Source organism: Emys orbicularis, chromosome 14, assembly GCF_028017835.1.
Source record: "Emys orbicularis isolate rEmyOrb1 chromosome 14, rEmyOrb1.hap1, whole genome shotgun sequence".
In the NCBI taxonomy this organism is placed as follows: domain Eukaryota; kingdom Metazoa; phylum Chordata; order Testudines; family Emydidae; genus Emys; species Emys orbicularis.
In genome coordinates, this window is record NC_088696.1 from 5077596 (window position 1) to 5097500 (window position 19905).

The 19905-nt window shown below is 54.7% G+C and overlaps 1 protein-coding gene across 1 annotated transcript in view; it reads right to left on the reverse strand.

The window, feature by feature from the left end:
* Positions 1-15500, reverse strand: part of ZFPM1 (zinc finger protein, FOG family member 1) — a 69480-nt gene extending 53980 nt beyond the window's left edge. The window contains exons 1-2 of the mRNA XM_065416654.1: positions 15373-15500; positions 9746-9841 (exon numbers count right to left, since the gene is read on the reverse strand). Of these exons, the coding sequence (XP_065272726.1) occupies positions 9746-9841; positions 15373-15490 (214 nt within the window). The 5' untranslated portion in view covers positions 15491-15500. The remainder of the gene's footprint in view (positions 1-9745; positions 9842-15372) is intronic.
* Positions 15501-19905: the final 4405 nt, after the last annotated feature.

Consider the following 19905-nt stretch of genomic DNA (forward strand, 5'->3'; position numbering starts at 1 on the left):
CGTTACAGAGTCAGAGTAAGGCTGTTTGTGGCAACTTAAAAACCACGAGTGCCCTGCAATTATTAGCAATTTGCCAGTGAGGCTTTTCGTTGCAATCAAGGATGTGAATTTACACCTATCTTGAAGGGTTTGGTCTAGGAATTGCCTTCGTTTTTTAGACTAAAGTAACTGATATCATTGGTTACCCGCGCTCTGTGGCAGAACAATGCCATTTCTGACAAGTATCTAATTCAGATTAGATTACAACCCAGATTAACCAGATGTTAGGGGGAGGGGACGAGACTCAGTGAAAAAGCTCCCCCACAGTAAGTGGCAGCTCCAGCCCCAAAGAGAGAAGAGATTGGAAGACAAAAGATGACAGGTGGAGATGAAAAGACTAGAAGCCGGGAGAGGACTGGGTGACAAAAGCTGGGTGTGTTAGCGATGAGTACCTGTGTGCACTATTCTTAGCCAATCACAAACAGTCAAAGATTTAAGGAAGCTGGGTGCAGTGAGAATGGAGGTCTAAAACTAGCTACACCGCTGATTATGGAGTCACCAATGGTGCTCCATAATATTATAGTACATGCTCACGGACCCAGGAAAGGGATGAGATGCTCACAGGCTGGCCTACTCTGGGGTCTGATCATTAGTGCACCGGATCTAGGTTAGATAAATGTCTATCAGGGATGGTCTAGACAGTATTTGGTGCTGCCATGAGGGCAGGGGACTGGACTCGATGACCTCTGGAGGTCCCTTCCAGTCCTAGAGTCTATGAATCTATGCATCGCCCAGAACTAGAAGGGTTTCACGTTCCGGCTAACTGGATGCAGTGCCTGGATTAGCATCTAGCTACAGCTATGGATGCATGAGGACTGCATCTCCATCCCTGAACCGCTGGCCGAGCCCCCGTGGAACCCCAACCTGCTGCGTTCATGCTGAAATATACATGCACAACTCAGATAAAGCTTAAGAGATGGGGGTTGTGTCTCCAGCACCTCAAATCTCTGAATGGTGCCTCCTTCTGGGGTATTAAGGAATTAAAAAAACAGCCTCTGCAAGGGGGCAGTCTTGGGCATGGTGCCTCAGAGGACCAGGGTAGGAAGGAAGGGAAAGGAAGGGTGAGAGCATCTGATCCTTTGGAAGGGGGCTACTGAATCTGAAATCAGCATAAAACAGACCCGTGCACCTTATTCTCTCCCGGGATTGGCTAGAAGCTATTTTTAACAAGGAGCGAAGTCAGACTAGAGACTAAGCCTTAGCGATCAAAGGCAGCAATTTGTGAAGGCACTTGCCCATCCCGGGTAGGAGCGACTTTCCTCCCCCCCTCCTCTTAGCAGAATCCTCCCACCATGAAGGAGGAGGGTCTCTTTTTGAAATGGGCAACAAACTGGCTGGCCAGTCAGGACTTGAGTAGGTAGCACTGGGGTCAGCACAAGAGCCAGCCTACAAAACAGGAGGAAAATTAAAACGGCACAGTACCTCTGTAAACGCTCCCAAGTCGAGGATTATAGATTATAGCTATCAGCTATTTGCATATCAGAATTTTAAGCAGCCAGCCACCTCCAGTGAACAAGGTCATTTCAAAGATAAAAATATTCCTTCTCCCCTGCCTTTCACATTCAGTCGGCACGTCACACAGCCCGTGCGAGAGATTACCACGGAGACATGTGAAGGGGTCCCCCCAACGCACAGGGAACTGTACAGACCAGTGCTGGGCGCTCCATCAGCCCAGGGGAAGTGGATGGGAGGGGGGTATCCAACTTGCTACCGGGTTAGAGAAATTAAACAGCGGGGGGCACATCAGAAAGGAGACTGGAGGCGCAGAATGGGAGAAATCCAAATGGGGTATGGGAGAGGGGCACTGCCTAGACACAGAGGAATGAAGAACAGGGAAGAGCCCCAGGTCCCTAGAGCCATAAGAAACTGACCATACGGAGCATGCCCACTTGAGTCCAAGGGATGGGCCCTGCATCAGCCTTCCAGCAAGAAGGAAAAATCTCCACCCCTGCCAGCCACCGTTGAGTGTGTGTGTGTGTGTGTGTGTGTGTGTGTGTGTGTGTGTGTGTGTGTGTGTGTGGTGGGAGGGAAGGGGACCTTTCCTCCCCAGCAGAAGGGAGGCCAGCAAGAAACGAACCTGTCGGGTCACGTGCGGAAGGGGATAGATGGGCCTGATCCTGTGAGGTCTCAATGGGGAACTTCTATAGACTTCAGAGGCAGCTCCACCAGGGTCAGGTCCCAGGCTTCCCCTCAGCTGGCAGCTGCTCGGCTTCATAGACCAACAAAAATGGAGCCCGATGAGCAGGTGGCAGAGGGGGAAGGGGAGACGCTAAAGGGACACTAGTGAGCTTAACCCCTGCAGGGCTGGAAACAGTTGTGCTAGTGCACCAGAACCAGGAAGTGGAACTGACCAGTCTGGCTTCAGGTGCGGAGCAAAGAGAGAAACACCGGCAGGGGGACGCATGCTGGGTGTTTGAAACGCTTTCAAACTAAGTGATCCAATGCATTGGAATCTCCGGGACCCTGGAACGGCTGTGGGGCAAAATCCACCCTACTGAGTTGCCCACTCTCGCGATTCTATCGCTAAGTCTTGTGATATTTAGGGTTTTACTTCTCTCCGGGAGCCAGGGCTTGAAATCCATCCCTCGTGTGGGAAACGTGTACTAATCCGGCCAGCCACGGTCAGGAAAGGGGAACACAAACTGGAGCAGGTGCAGAGAAGGGCTGCTAGGGTGACCAGGGGAATGGAGAGCCGATCTTATGGGAGGAGACTTTGAGTACGTCTACACTGCAAAAACACCCCGCAGCAGCGAGTCTCAGAGCCCAGGTCTACAGACTTGGGCTTGCGGGGCTCGTGCTATGGCGCTAAAAATAGCTGGATAGATGTTCCCGCTGGGCTCTGAGATCCACCCCTCTCGTCGGGCTTCAGAGCCGAAGCAGGAATACTGACCCAGCTATTTTTCATGCTCTAGTGCAGTGGTTCTCAAACTAGGGCCACCGCTCATTCAGGGAAAGCTCCTGGCGGGCCGGGCCGGTTTGTTTACCTGCCGCGTCCGCAGGTTCGGCCGATCGCGGCTCCCACTGGCCGTGGTTCGCCGCTCCAGGCCAACGGGGGCTGTGGGAAACAACGTGGGCGGGGGAGGTGCTGGCCGCCCTTCCCGCAGCCCCTGTTGGCCTGGAGCGGTGAACCGCAGCCAGCGGGAGCCGCGATCGGCCGAACCTGCGGACGCGGCAGGTAAACAAACCGGCCCGACCCGCCAGGGGCTTTCCCTACACAAGCGGCGGCCCTAGTTTGGGAACCACTGCTCTAGTGCAAGCCTGAGTCTGTAGACCTGGGCTCGGAGACTCATTTGCTGCAGGTGTTTTTTTGTGGCCTAGACGTACGCTAAGAGAGCTTAGCTTATTTAGCCCAGCTAGACACAAAGGGGATCAGATTGCGCTCTATAAATACAGCAGGGGGTAAACACTAGGGAGGGGAACAACCCCGGAATCTAAAGGACAAGGTTGGCACAAGAACAAATGGGGATAAACTGGCCATGAATAAATTTAGGCAGGGAATTAGAAGGCTTCTAACCATCAGAGGAGTGAGGTTCTGGAACAGCCTCCTAAACAACCCCCCTGGCTTGATGATGGAGTTTGATAAGTTTATGAACAGGATCATCTGAGATAGCAGGGACTGGACTTCATGGCCCAGGAGGTCCCTTCCACTCCTATGTCTCTGGCAAGCCCAGCTTTCATTTAAAAGACAGGGCAAGTTTCCAGGTCTCATGGTTTCATAGAGAAGCTTGAAAAGGTCCCTCAAGAGCCCCCCAAAGGGCCAAAAATCAGAAGGGAGATCGAAGGAATCCCCCTTTTAAAAACTAATCTTGATTTTAAAGCCCATCTCATGATTTTATGGGGACCTCTTTTAAATGCTAGGGGATGGGGATACTGATGATGTCTTCACGAGTCTGCGTATTGCCTTGGATGCTACTGCAGTGGCAGTTGTAAATTCCTAATGAGGGGCAAACTTTACACAGAAATGGGGGGAGGGGGAGAGAGGGCATGCAGGTAAGTGTTCAACCTAAAGATCTGATCTGCCCTGCATGCTGGGAGTTCAGATCCCAACTCTGCAGCCAAAGTTTCACACACACACACACACACACACACACGCACACACTCTTACTTGAGTTGAGCTGGACCATGCCCCCCCCTTCGGCATGTGACAGTCAAGTAAGTGGGGGTCCAAACCTTTGCATCTCTAGCAAGACTGGCCCCCGCAGAATGGGGGTGTGGCCAGGTTGACAGGTGCCATTAGCTGCCCATGCAGATGGCGGGGCCAGCTACAAATATGGCCCTTACCATGTAGGCTTGCAGCCCGTCTTTGCTCAAGAAGCCCTTGTTGCATGTTAGAGGGGAGAGGATGGGGCTGTCACCTGGTGGCCATGTGTGCAGGAGGCCCAGGTCTGCTAAGCCAACAGGAGTGGAAGGAAAAACACTCTCAGACAGATGGGGCGTTCTGCCCATGCATGGAGGCAGCAAGGTCTAGCCAGCCTAAGGGGTGGAGTTGAGACACTCCCAACAAGATCGCAGCAGGGCCAAGCCATCTCTTCTCCACATCAGTGGCCAATAACCAGGCAGTCTGCGGCACAGCATGAGCCCTTTTCCTCACTCAGGGGCCCATCTCAGCAGGATTCCACGATCCTACACAAGGGGGCCACCGCTTAAAACGTGGACGCCACGTTAGCCAGCTGCTTGTGCCCAAAGCAAAGTGGAAGCCACTTCTGTAGGCCCTACAAAAATGTGTTGCTTTCCATCCCCCCAAGTTACACAAGCCATGAACTGGTATGTTTAAAACAATCCTGGAAATAGATCGGTTCTTCGGGGGCTTCCCGAGCGAAGCTCGGTCGCATTCAGCAATGTGGAGCCACCCGACAGCATCTCCTTTAAAGGAGTCATTCCGTTACACAGCCTCCTTCAGAATAAATTCATACCCCGGCCACCCCCAGGACTTAGCATCGCAGGCAGCGTCTCCTCTGTCACCGAGAGGCGGCTGAAAGATCAGCAAGTGGGGCATGACGGCGAGCTACCTAGCTTCTTTGCCTCCCTCCTTCGAGAGGATCCCAGAGGGGAAGTGATGCTGCTACAGCAAGTGCCCCGGTGCAGCTCACCCTGGTGAAAGAGGCAACACAGAGAGACACCTATCCCCTCCCCCGCCAAGCCCCACAATCCCCAAAGGAAGTTCCCGCGGAGCAGATTAGAAGCGAGATCCAGAGAGGCACAAAGAAAGGCGTCTGGGAGCAGAGCCGCTCCCCCCCCCCCCCACCCGCCACACTGCATCTTCACAGCTGCCATTGCTGACATATGGCGGATCCTGCCAGATAAAAAGAAAATTCAGGCTGCTCAAAGTTTCCCTTTTTGCCAGTTCTATTCCTGATAAGTGCAGTGCCTGCACGGAGGCTGATAGACGGCCTATCGCGGCGGTTAGTGCGAAAGGAACACCCTATCGCTCCAGCATCGCCGGACTGCCATCAACTCCCAGCCACACAGAAATTAATATCACTCCAATTACCAGAATAGAGATGGGCTGGGAGAAGGCGATAATAAAATCTCTTTTACATAAAGAATGCAAATAACTCACTCTGACGAGGGCGGGGGAGGGAGAAGAAAAAGCGGCGCAACTTTCCCCGCACACCTTCAGCCGATTGAAAGACGACACGCAGAGCCTGTTCTATTTCACTGCTGCTTCGGCCTCTCAGGCAGCTGGAGAGTGACAGAGGCAGGGATGCTGGGGCCAAGTGTGGAACGCTCAGTTTGTACGCAGCGTAATTAGGGACGCAGAACTAGACGGGATTTCCTGGGTCGTTCAGTCTGTCCCGTGCCAGTACAGGCAGCCCCATCACACTGTGGATCGTTCCCCTCCCAGCATACAAGTAACGAGCGCTCTAGCCGCTAACCGCAAGTGTGCGCGTGCACACACAGCTCTGAGCCCCCAGTTCTGCCAACAAGCCAGGGCCCTCTGCTCAGGACTCATAAGCAACCCTACAAAAACAAACCCAAGGTGAGCGGCTCAGCACCAGCCAGCAACCTCGTCGCAAAACAGCATTCCCAGGATGGCACTCGCGGGTAACCCTACCAGCTTGTCCATGGCATGTTGTGGAGGAAACTTATCCAGGAGATTTGACCTCCCAGCTTCCTAAGGGGTGCTGAGCAGTGAGACGAAGTTACTTAAGGTATTATGGAAAATACTGTGACAATAACCCAATTAAATTAAGTATCCAACCCCTTAATTATCTCCCCGGCACTGCCGACTGCTGGGACGTGGGGGGAGCAGGAATATCTCGCTTTTTATTCCCAGGCTTGGAGGGGTCCTGATCATGCTGCTTCACCCCCCAACCTCTTGACCTGCCCCCCACTTCATTGCACCAGGCGAGCAGTGAGCCAGAGGAGAGCTCTGACTATGGGGGCTAGGAAGCGGGGAAGCTGCTTGGCTGGAAAGCAGTGCTGCAAAAGGAAGAGGCAGAGATGCCTGGGCTGAGGCGGCTTATTAGCAATTAGGCTAATGAGGATGAGAGGTGGGAGAGAAAGAACACATCACGTCACCTCTCCTCCGCCTCCCTCCATGGTCACTAGGGCAAAGGGCCGGGGTGGGCGGGAGCAGATAAAGAGGAGATTGGCGAGGTGGAAGCCGCACAGATACTTCCTGCCAACGCATCCAGGAAGGGCCAGGGATATCAACTGGAGCACATTTCCCTTCCTTGATGAGTTTAAACGGGGGAAGGGGGGAGGGAGGGGACCACTGACAGTATCAGCAGCAAACAGCAGAGAGATTCATGCTGGGGAAGAGACTGGTTAACTCTCCTGCCCCAGCCAAGGGACGGGCCCAGCGCTCTGCCAGGCCCTTCCCATCCCCAATGGGCACGGCCCCAGAGGGAAGGCGGCAGGACTGATGCCCTCTCTTGCCACAGCCCCTCCACACCCCACTCACACTCCTGGTCGCTTCGCACCAAGGGGAGCGATTGCCCCCTGGGAGGGGATGGGCAGGGCTAGCCCTGGCATGGGGCCTGCTCAGTGCCACGGGGCCTGTCGCCAGTGGGTATTTCACCAGATGAGGCAAAGCCGCTGGCGACGGGGTCATGGGAGCTGCACATGTGCCTTGGCACTCGGTGTTTCCCATGCTGCTTCGATAGCAGAGCCGGGACAATCTCCAATCTGTCCGACAGGCCCCCACCTTAGCCAGGCAGCCCTAAGCCAGGGCCGGAGGCCATTCCTTCAGCAGCTGGTCTTTGCCATGGGTGGCACTTAGGGAAGGGAGGAAGGGCTCAATTAATAAGGCACCTGCGGGCAGAGCCACAGAGCCAAGGGATTCACAGGCCCTTCTCCCCAGAAGGCCAGGGATCCAAAGTCAAACCGATCGCAATTGAGCCTCAAGGTCACGCCTTCCCAGCATGCAACGAGGGCTCGAGCCGAGAGGGGAGGGAAACCCAGTTCTCCTTGTTTAAAAACCCAACCCTAACGTCTCTCTTTCTGCAGCGGTCCCCTCCCCCCCACCCTACCCCACCCAGCTCCGCTAGAGAGGAGTGCGATACCACTGCCGGCGGTGCCCAGACACATGGGGAGTACAAGGGAGACCTAAACTGACCTACAAAGAGGACAGCTCAATGGTAGGATATGAACTCAGAACATGGAAACACACGGACCATCTCCTTCAATGGATGAACTACACCCCCACCCCCACCCACTTTCACCTCGGTCTTTCCCCCCGGCCTTGGTCCATGGGGGTAGCAAAGCCACACCTCTCGGTCGCAAGGAGGATATCCACACATACTGCACGTCTGTTAACATTTCAGGTCTACAGCGATCCTCGCCCAGATTTGGGGAGGGGGGGGGGACCTTCCGCCTGGGCACCATGGCCAAATGTTACCAAGACAAGACTGTAACCTCCTTGGGAAGAGACTGTCTTCCTTTTGGTTTCTAGATACCACAGCGATAGGTCCACCAAGGGCCCAGATAGCATGCACAGCACTGTGCTGTCTGGCAGCCGTCACGCAAAGACATTCAGACTCCAAACACAGAGATGACAAGACAGGAAGACGGCGATATACGGCTCTAGACACTTCTTGGGGTTTTGATAACATCACTAACCACTCTAGCTCTCTTCTTGTGGTTGCCATGATGCTATCAAAGCCCCACTGTGACTGTGTAGGAACATAGACCAATGGCCAGAGCTGGTATTGCAAATGCAATCACGTAGCGGTCAGCGCCGGATGGTTTTTTCCAGAGGAAGGGGAAAACGTTATCCCTGGATCACCTTACCACGCGTGCAACGCTGTATATCGATAACTCCTCCTTCCTGACACCACATGCTACCTAGCTCTCCCCCTGAAGAATGGAGATCCAAGCTTCTTCAGGGTGATATTAGCATGCAGTTATAACCCAGGCACTACGTTAATACAAATAATAAACAATCAAAAGCTATTCAAGCTCTTTTAAAAGAAATCCAGCTGCAGTACTGGTCCCTGCTCTCCTGCAACAGTATCTGACTCTGCTCTCCTGCAACAGTGAGTTCCACAGGTTGGCTGCAGTTTACATCTAGTCCTATTAGTGGTGAATATACTGTCCTTCACCATGTCATCAAACGACCCCATACTCTTCTGTTAAGGGCCAGTGCCAGGACCTGTGTCTCCTCCAGCGCCTTCCTTTCTCCTGGCTAAATCCTGAGGTTTGTAATATTCAATCACACACAAGTCCTACCAGACCCCAATCTCCTTTGTTACCCTGCTCTGGGCCTCTTTTAGGATCAATGGCACCTGTTTTGAGGCTGGAGGCAACAAAGCCTGCAAGCCACACCACAGAGGAGTTGAAGGTACAGAACAGGGGAGCGAATGCAGCTCCTGTTTCAATCCCAGGCTTCGGCCACCGTCTGCGCTTCCTTTGTTCTCTGGCCTGCGTTCTGCAGGAGATCGGACTACATGATCACAGTGGTCCCTTCTGGCCTTGGAATTTAGGAATATGGGGGGGACAAATGTGGCATTCGGATCTGGGATTCAGAGTCCAACCCTCTCCCCTCCTTCAGATGCAGGAAGTTTGGTGGTGCTCGGATCCCGAGTCTCTGCTGCCTACAATGGCTAAATACACCATTGACGCTGTATTTCTCTCAACGCCTACATTTCTTGGGCCACACATTCAAGTAGTTTGTAACTTGCCCCACTCACTACTAAATCTGTTTGTGTCGGAGGGGTGGGGGGTGGGGTTTCCTCCCCGTGTAACATTATTCAGGTCTCCTGGTTGACTTCAGGAGGCTGCTCACCTGCTTCCCCACCCCCTCCAGCTCTCACCCCAGTGTCACTGTGTGAACAGACGCCCTGAGACATTGGCGCCCATTCTTCTCAGAAGGTCACTGGCCGGCCAAGCTGCTCCCAGCCGCCTCCACGGAGCCCTTTGAAAGGCAAATGGCCCGGGAAGACACTGACATTCAAGACAGTCATACCTGCCTGGTCATACATGACCGGCCAACCAAGGAAGAGCCCAGAGACAATGAGCAGCAACAGAGAAAAGTCAAAGCCATCAAACCCGGAAGCCAGGATGGCCGCTGCCTCCATCCCAGGTCCAGCCATGGCATTTTTCAGCTGGAAGACAGCGTAAGCCATGCTTCTCAGCGGGGACAGCACGGAAACGAAACCGTGGAGATACACGCTGCTGAGCCCTCTCTCCTTTAGGATGCAGGGTGTCCCAGCAGGGTTCAGGATGGGGCAGAGGACACGTTTTGGGGACGGGGGGGATTTACCTGGCCCATTCCATGGGTTCGGCTCCTGTGGATTTTCTCCAGGCGCCTGCTTTTTTGACTCCTTCGGACTTTCCGAGGCTTCTTTGGACTCTGCTTCTGGAATGGAAGAAACGGCCTGTTACCGTGTCACACAAGCTCAAGGGGAACGTCAGACACAACTTCCCACCGTCCTTAGCCAACCCAAAAACCCACCCGAAAAGGGCCACCACAAATGGGACACAATAGCAAGCAACGTCCTAGGATGTTCTTCACGGAGTAGAGCTCCACGGCCTGTTTGCAGGTCTTTCCCCACCCTACTCATCTCTCGTTCACTTCCAAAACCTCAAAGCTCAGTCCCCATCAGCCCACGACGCCAGCCTCCATTGCCCAGTTGCTACCTTCTCAAACAAGCCCCTCCGTTCTTTCTCCCAGGCTGCTCTCCGCGCTTCGGGAGGGCTTCCTGTAAACACTTGCAAAGCCACCTCATCCTCTCCCTTCAAATCCCTCCTCAAGCCTCGGCTCTCTGCAGCGAAGCCTACAAAAAGCTTGACAACTAACCAAGGCAGCTGGTGTGCCGAGACCACAGCCTGTCATTCTGGCCTCCTCGTGCTCCCCCATTGGTCCGTCTCCATCGGTTGCCCCTTGCCTTGTACTTGGATTGGCAGCTGCTTGGTCAGGGACTGTCTTTTTCTTCTGCGTTTGTAAAGCACCTAAGCCATGGTGCTCCCCTAGGCATTAAGATACCGCCAATACTAATAAAATGCCAAGCCAGGAACCCCAATCCTTCCTGCCTACTCTGCAGGCATTCCCAGTGCAAGCGAGCAGGAGGGAGCCTTTCCATCCAGGACTCCTGGGTTCCTAGCTGTGAACAAATGAACAGCAGCCACCTTGACACCCTTCTCAAGCAGGTATTAGTCCATACACAACCCCACTGCTGTGCAAATTGATGGGGCTGGTAGTTCTTGCTGCGGGCCCAGCCAACCACTTGAACAGCGGATGTGCCCCAGGTCAAGACGCAGGTGTACCGGGAGAGTCCTGCAAGGGCAGCATCCACTGACGTAGCAGCATGCTTGTGTATGGGGCAAGCGAAATGGGGCCTTACGACTAGAACACAACGGAGAGCTGGACCCAGGTCAGAGGAGTACTGGCAAAGCGGTGTGGTGAGCAGGGGCCTGGGAGATAGGATTAGAGTAACAAGGGGGGTTGGGCAACTGAGGTGCACTGGCAGATCTAACGGGAAAGGACCTGGAATGGACTCGTATTATCCACGCATGCAAGGGAACTTCACCGTAGATCCAGAGAAGAGCATTGCCCACATGGGAGAAAGCGAGAAGGGATGCTCGTGGGGGTGGGGGTGAGAGCAGCAGGGCGGGAAGAGTTGGCATTTGTAGATTTAAGAGCAACTCGGGGCAGATTTTTAGAATTGTATCAGCCAAACATGCTCCGGGAATGGTGATCAGCTGCACACATGCAACCAGCAAAATACTGCCCACTAACGCAACTGTGCAATGGCACGGGGCCAACACCTGACCCTCGGTCTCCAGTCATCTGCCCCAAGAAGAGGGATATCGCACAACACTAACCGGGTGGGAGCAAGGCCTTCAGCTAACAGAGAGCGTAGCGGGGCAGTTACCCCGCTCCTGAGAGGAAAGGGAAGCAGCCACAGCTGGGGCCACGCCCCAATCAGGCGTACCTGGCCCTGTTATAAGGGCTCATGGAGGAGCTGGGTCAGACTGTCTCTCTAGCTGTGGAGAGAGGAGGACCTGGCTGCCTGGGAGCAGGGTACCGGAAACAGAGCTGTGCTGGGGAAAGGCAGGAGGAGCTGGGGAGCCTTGGATAAGGCCCAAAGCAGGTACTGCGGCTACAGAGGTGTAGCCTGGGGATGGGCAGAGGCAGCTGGTCCAGTGATGAGTGATCATTATGGACTGCAGTCTGCCCCAGAGAACGGGGGCTAGATGACGATTGGCAGTAGCCACTGAGGCAAGGTGAGGATAGAGGGTTGGGGGTTCCCCGGGGAGGGGAAACCCAGAGTGGGGGTACTGCGGAGGGCCGAACCCTGAGGTAGAGGGGCCCAGGAGGGACACGGGGCCCTAAGGCAGGCGACACACCGGTCTGCAGAGGACACTCCGGGCTGGACAAGAGCTAATTCCCAAGATGACCAGCAGGAGGCGCTGTGCCGGTGAGTCTTCACTCTGCTACAGAGGGGGATTGGCTGATGTGCTGGTTTTTATAAATTTCAAGTCACGCCAGAGGAGCATTCAAGCACGTGACACACGCAAAGAGAGAGCAGAGACTGAGAGCAAACCAAGCACGGGTGAGCGTCTGGAGACACAAACCCCTTTCTCCTTCTCTATGGACTTGGAAGTTCTCATTAACGTTCAGAAGCCTGAGGGAACCTGTGGAAAGGAACCTCCTTGCCTTTCCATCCCACCAAGGGCCCCATGTCAGGGAGCCTGTTGAGATACAGCTCCCGGCATGGCTCTGTTTGTGGCGTCTACATAGCAACTTGATAACAATTATTTTCTCCATTAACTGCTGTTAAAGATGGTGCCGATAAACCTATCTGCATATGACAGTGCGACAGATTAGCGCCCAAAGTGCATGTTTGTCTTCACGTCCAGGGCGGATAACCATTGCAAAGCCCAAATCGATAGGCGCCATAAAGAACGCCCCTGGGTGACGTCACCGGCATTGGCGATATTAATACAGGTGATAAGCAGGATGATTAACATCAAATAAATCAATCACCGGGTATAAAAGTCCTATTATTTTTGGCTATAAATCAAAGTGCCTGGCATATTGATTTTTATCCATCTCGCTGAAAGCTTTCACGGCCGTTATTGCTGCTCGGCGTTATCTGCACTATCACCTTTTTATCAAAGCAGCCAAGTGCCAGGTGCAGCTCTCCGGCTGAGTTTCCAGCTCCCTAACCCCCCAACCTCGGGACTGCATTGAGCTCCCCAATCAGATAAAGAGCCACTCGCTTCCTCTGTCAGCCCAGCCCAGCGGGGAGCAAAGTCTGCCAGCAACAAACCACTTCTCCTCAAAAGGAGCCTCCTTCAACACCCCCCCGCCCCCCCCGGACCACCTCAACAACCATCGCGCTTGGCGGATGACCCATGGCCACATTCAGTGGGGACAGGGCGGGGCGGGAGATACAGAGGGTCATGGACAAGACTCTGGCTTGGAGGAGCTCATGCGCTCCTACCATGTTAGCTGCCCCTTATCGGGGAAGATTATCAGGAGATTAACATTCTGCTCCCTTTGCTCAAGGACTCCTTCCCCTGGGAGTTTTCCTTCCCTTTATCTAGGGGGCAAGTGCTCCGGTTTATTGACTGCCAAGTCAGAGACCAGAATCTTCCAGTGGCATCGATCTCCGGAAACCTTTGCTATCATGGCAGGTCTCGGACTTTGACGGAGGGTGGGTTCCTGCAAGGAAATAACACCAGCACAGGGAAATTGCGGAATCTGACTGCCAGAGCCACCCGGTGGGGTCCGGCACAGGAAGGGGGGTGTCTACGATCCGCACCGCGCACGGGAGGAGAGGGTGTTTCAGCTCCGGGCACGGGAAAGAAACTAACCCTCTCCAAAATGTGCATCAGATCTAAGACTCAGGTACCCCTCACACCGGGACACGACTGGATTGATTATCACCACCTGGCCCTGCCCTGGCACCACTGATCTCAAAGGGCACTGCAAACATTAACTGATTACACTTCGCGCCCCCTCCCCAGAGCTAGGATCGCTTCGTGCCGCCACTGAAATGCAGTCACCTCCCAGGCTGGGGTGCAGTGCGGCTGCGGATTATTGCTGCGTGCCAGCTAGGGATGCTGCATAATTGTTCGGACAGGAAGCAAAAGACAAGGTAGCACGCATCACGCCACTGGATCCATGCCTAACCGGGGCAACTTCCTCCAGTGATCACCATGACAGCCATGCAATATCATGTGCACATTTCCACTGGGGAGAGGGCCAGCTATCCACGACCCTGTCCCACAATCCTTAGCGGCTGCAGGCTGGTTCCACTTTAGGAACCAGCCTGCACTTTGTACCTGGTAGCCAATGTCACCAGATTGCACTGGCGCATTTAATGCAATGCAGCCCTGTACCTACTAGCCAGATCCCCCACTCCTGCATCCCCCCCGCCTCCTTGGAGACGTACCCCTATGCTGGGCTCGTGCACTCTAGGGGAGGCTGTCCTCACATCACTGCACAGGGACGGTTAGAAGAGCTGAAATGCAGCCAGGAGACCAATCAGCAGTCAGCCCCGTGTCAGTATCACACCTCAAGTTTCCATGCGCCTGCTTCTGGCTCCCAATACCCTCCCCCATACAAGCTCAGTTTGCCTCCACCAGACTGCCAAGCAAAGGGGCCGCTCAGAGCGAGACGGGTCAAGAAACGGCCCTACAGTGACCACAGGAAGAGCCCATCTCCTCCTTCCACTGGCTGCACTGGTGCAAGTTGGGGCAAAGGGGCACCGGCTGGACCAAAGCCAGAATTACTGTGCCAGGGCCCCTTCTGACGGGAGGGTGAGGTTAGGAAGCATTTCAAGGTGGAGGCCTGGGTGCCTTTTGCCAGATCTCAGGCCCCACGGAAGTTGCTCCTCCCAGGCCGATCGCCAAACAGGGAGCCGAACACATGCCACGTTTGTGTGGAGTTGTGAACCCTGCAGGGACAGAGGCCCGGAGGGAGATGGTGGTCACGGAGCCCCGGGCCCAGCCAGCAGCTCCCCCGACACCAGGGAGAAGTCTCCTTGTGCAGAGCCGGAGGGGAGCGGGTCAGGGATGGGCCGAGAACGGCGCTCGCATGGATTCGGATCTGCAGGTGACAGTTGTGATGGCGTCATTCTGCCAGTCTTGTAACAACAGAGTGGGTTGTGCTACCCACACCCGACGGCTGCTCCCCACCTGGGGCAGGGGGCCCTGGGGAGGACCGAGCATGGAAAAGCCCCCATGAGCAACTAAGCCAAACGTTAACCTGCTCTTTGATGCACCACAACCTCTTGCACTCCCCCGGAGCAGAGCCCACCCCAGACACCTGATAGACGGGGGAGGCGGGATCTCAGATACAGCCCCAGCGAGGGGCCAGACTGGCCGCTCTTCAGCCACAGCGGGTCCAGGAGCAGCCCACGCCGAGACCACAATGCTCCTCTTTCCCACATCATGTCTGTGGCACGTTAAAGGCCAGGGGAGCCAGCCCTCCAACAAAGGCAGCGATCCAACCACTGGAGAGCCAAGAGGAACCCAGCTCCTCAAATACAGAGCTGCCAGAACCCCTGTGAGTGCCTCCACCTGGTTCGCCTAACACCCCGCCCTGGTAAGCCCCCGCTCAGGGGCCCACTGGATAATCCCAATCAACACTCACTAGCGTCTTCGAAGGGGGCCTTAGAGGCCAAGCAGTGGACAGGCCTTGGAGAAGAAGCAATCCGGGTATTGTGTCCGGAGCAGAGTTGAGGCACGCGGGCCAGGGGGCGACCTGGTGGGCTTGCACTTCTGCTGCTTGCCTTACTGCCCCCTGCTCCCCCATTAAGTAGAAGGCTACTGACGCCCTTGGGCAGGGAGCTTCTCTCACCATATGCGGCTTTACACGAGAGCCCAAGCAAGCAGAGCAGTAACTCCACAGCCACAAGCCACCGGAGCAGGACTTACCTTCACTGCCAGGAGGGCTTGAGGCATCACACTCTGCAGATCCATTTTGGGCTGATGCTGCACCCTCTCTCTCAGCCTGGCTATTCTCTTCTGCCGGGGCATCGTCGCCTTCCTCCATCTCCCCAAAGGAACCTTCAAAACACAAGAGGAGTCGGACAGGTAAGCGAGGAGAAGGCAGCGCCCTTGGGCCACACGTCCAGGCAGGCGCCCGGCACAAAGGCCTGGTTAGCAGTTTCCATCAGGCAGGGTCTCACCCTTTCTTCACTGGGGAGGGAAGATGGGAAGCCACCTGTTGCAAACCCTGAAGCATCCATAGTCCACAGGGGGGCATTTCACAGCACAAGGCTGATAGAGTGCCTTGTTCTCGTTAGGGCTTGGAGAGCCACCCCCCCAAGAAGGGTTTCCTCCCCAAGGTTTCCCACCTCTTCCACTTCCAGGGAAAGCAGCAGACAAACAGACACATGCTAATTTCTAAGAGAGATGTTCCTTTGTCCTCTCCTTCCTGCTAGGAGCAGAAGGAAGATGCTCCAGTGACACACAGCACTCCAGATGTTAGATACTCTCACACACACACACACGCACACTCACTCACTCTCCTGGGCAGATAGAATGGGTCCTTCCAAAAACCCTACCTGCAAGAACACGGATTTCAAAACCACACTCTCCAATCGCAGAGAACATTGAGGGCGTCCTGATAGACTAGCAGCAGTTCCTCCCCATGAACCGGTCCATTACTATGGCGGGGGGAGAGACACTGAGTGCCAGGGTGGATTTTTTCTGGGGGAGGAGGAGCAGGGTTTATACCAGCTCTGATTCACTCAGCTCTATGTGCAAGAGGAATTCAACAGCTGAGAAGCGCTTCCCAGGGCGGACTCCAGTGTTTTCCATGCTCAGCACCCCCAGCACTGATCAGAGCACTGACTCGTAGGCAGAGTCTGCAAGCAGCCCCCCAGAAAGGGATCAATATGCAATGAACAATGCCCAGGGGAGGGTCTCCAGGCCACTCGCATCGTAGCACCCAGGGTGAAGGCCATTTCCTTCACTGACATAACAAAGGGACCCGGGTACAGCTCAACCCCAGCCCCTCCAGAGCTCTTCTCCCCCCCGGCCCGGCTAGCAGGCTCATCCCGTGCCAGCCCACACAAAGCCAGGCTAGTCTTATTGTCACTTCTATAAGCTCTGCCAGCCGCCGCAGACACACGTTATTGAAGGAAATACATTAAGGCTACAAATGTCTCTGCGCCTTGTAAACGGTGCTCTCCAAACATGCGACCTGCTCAGCAGAGAGCGATCTGGACAGCTCAGAGCCGGGCGGGGAGGTGGGGGGGTGGAGAAGAGGGGTGTCTGAAAGAAACCAGTAAGGCAGGAAAAGAAGAGGGGCTGAGGCCATGGCTAGATAGGAGCTGCTTTTAGTTCCTTCTAGGTTCTACTCCTAATCACACGGCTTGTTTGAACCTATCTGCTCCTGGAGGCAGGGAGCTCAGTTATCTCGGGCAGGGGGGTGTTCTAGTTCCTACCTGGTGGGACAGAAAGGAGAGGGGTCCCTTCCCCCCCCACCGCCCCGCCCATCTGGAGTTAGAAGTCCCAGGGGCACCGTGGCTTCACCTGGGTGGTTTGCCTCCCACCCATCCGGCAAGTGCTTTGGTCTCACACTGCTAACACGGGGCCCAGCGGCGAGGATGTCTCTTGCCATGTTAAGGCGTGCAGGGAACTGGGCCGAAGCCCTCTCCACTTGTTTCACAGAGATCCCAAGGAGCCACCCATGAGACGGCACGAACTCCCACAGCTGGGCACCAGGCGGTCCGTGACAATGGAACAGGCTTCTCTCGGCACTCACAAAGCCCTTGTTTCACAATGTCCGTAGGGATAGGAGCAGCCAGACTGATTCACGCGCTGGCGTCTGGGGCCCATGGGGAGAGGGACGGGGGGCAGAGGAGAGAAAGGATTATTTTGACATGCCCCTTGGGAAGTTGGGGGGGCAGGGGTTAAAGGAAGCTTTCCCCACTCACTTTACTCTGGGGTGGGGCTGCCTTCATCTCACTGGCAAGGCCACAGGCTGCATGGGATGATACTGAAATGTTTGCAAACACATAAGGACGGCCATACTGGGTCAGACCAAAGGTCCATCTAGCCCAGGACCCTGTCTTCTGACAGTAGCCAATGTCAGGTACCCCAGAGGGAATGAACAGAACAGGTAACCATCGAGTGATCCATCCCCTGTCGCCCGTTCCCAGCTTCTGGAAGCCGCTATTACACATTGGGTTTTTCCATAGCATCTTCCGGAGGACCTTAAAGCCCTTTACAGACATCAGTGAATTCAGGTTTGAAACATTCCTCTGGATTATCATCATCCCATTTGACCGACAGCTAAGCCACGGCATGGCAAATCAAGGGAGAACAATGCTGGCTCCTTAAGGGAGTGGGCTCCTCAAGGTGCGAAGGACATCCTCTGCCCTCATGTTCTGTGCAATCATAAACGAAGACAGGCTGAATTCCTTGGAGCAGAGTCTAACACGGCTGGGCCATGTGTCTATGCAATGATGCCATCTTGGCAGACACAATGGGGCTTGAAGCAGAGGCCTCCAGTGCTAGGAGGGTGAGCTGCTATAGCTGGAGCTGACAAGCCAAGCTTTCTAGCTAGGGTGGTAAACTCCCATCCTCTGCTGATTGGGCACCAAGAGGGGACGCGGAACGCACACACCTCAGTGGGTCCCACGTACGCCGAGCTCACCCCAGAGCTGGAGAAGGCTTTGCCCTTGCAGCCTCCGGATCGGAGCGTGGGTTGCGTCGCATTTCTAACTTCAGTTCCACTGTGCAGCCACGTGGCTGTGCCACACAGACTAGCTCCAGCAGGACCAACTCCTCAGGGATTAGTCGGCCTCCTCTCAAACCACCTGGTTCGCAGCAGACATGCCCATGTCGAGCGGTTGCGACAGGCACGTCTAACTCAGGGCAAGTCAAATGCTGCTAGCGCTGGAGACAGGAATTCCAGAATAGGACTGCTGGCCAACTCGTTTGCATACTGTTACCCAGAATGCTGTCTCTTCCAGCTCACGGCAGAGCTGGCCCAGGAGCCTGGGGACCACATGGAGAGGTTTGGATGTGCTAGTGCAGTGGTATTCAGCCTGGGGTCCACAGACAAGGTTTAACATTTCCAAAGGGGTCTGCACCCCTTTCCCTTTCCCATTCCCTCTGGGGCACCTGGCATTGGCCACTGTCAGAAGACAGGATACTGGGCTAGATGGACCTTTGGTCTGACCCAGTCTGGCCGTTCTATGTTCTGCACCTCCATTTGGAAATTTTTAAGGGGGTTCACAAATGAAAAAAGGTTGAAAACCACTGCGCGATTGAAAACCCCCCCCCACACACACACACCATGCAGCCGAGAGGGGGACTTCCACTGTACGCAGGAGCAGCAGAATGAGTCCCACCATACCCAGGAGGCACTGCCTGGCAGGTCATCCATCCATTAGACCACTTGCAGACTGCAGATTTGACCAGCCAGTTACCCCACACGTCAGTCGCCTCAGTGCGCCGAGGCCACAGCAGTCTGTGCAGTGACCGAACCAGCCAGGTTCAAAAATAAAACTGTAGTCACTTAAAGAAGAGAAGCCTGCTTCTAATGACGGAGCCACGTAAGGGAACGCTGCTGTGGTGATGAGCTCTCCAGCACAGAGAGAGAGAGATCAAACACCAAAACACAAACAAACCGATTCCCCGGGAACAGACCATCACATCCTCCAAGCCTAACCAGGCCTGGAACCTCCGGCCTCCAAATATGGCAAGCAGCTCCCGCCAAAAAGGGGAAGGGGGATAAAACCGCACAGCGCATTTCTCCAGACCTCAGCCACTCTCTGACTCCAGGCATGTCTATTTACACCGGGAGAACAAAGGGCCCATAATCTATACAAAGCAGACAACAATAAGCGTGAATAAAGAGGCTGCCGGAGAAGGGAAGGCAATTTATTCTAATTCTGCTAATTTCAGTTCCAGCACAATTAAAAAGACTCTGATAATATTCAGAAACAATTGCCGGCTAACAAATCGTTTCTCTCGCGGTAAATGAAACATTGTTAGGCTAATTTTTTCTTTCACGGCTCTTGGGCGTCTGATAAAGTTAACCCGATTCTCTCCTCCTTCCCCTCTCTTCCATCCCCCCTCTGTGGGCAGGAAAGGCCAGTCCTCGCCAGAGGAGAACAGATGGCGGGGACGGGACACAAGCGACGTACACGCTACAAGCTAGGGGTGTGGTTCCCCTGCTCATGGACGCATCCTCCCGCTAGCTCTCTTCGAGCTACCCCGAGTACTAATAGCAGCATAGCCACCGTAACACAGATAGGGGTAGCAGAAACAAGGCTGAGCTGGTTTCCAGTGGGTGCACACTCTGCATGGCTCAGCCATGCCCCCTCTGCCACTCTCCGTGCTCCCGTGGCTCTGCTGCGGTTTCTACCCATTGAGCTAGTACGAGCATGCAGACACAAGCAGGGAAATCACACAGACGTAGGCACATGCACACTTGGCCTCTATCTGTTC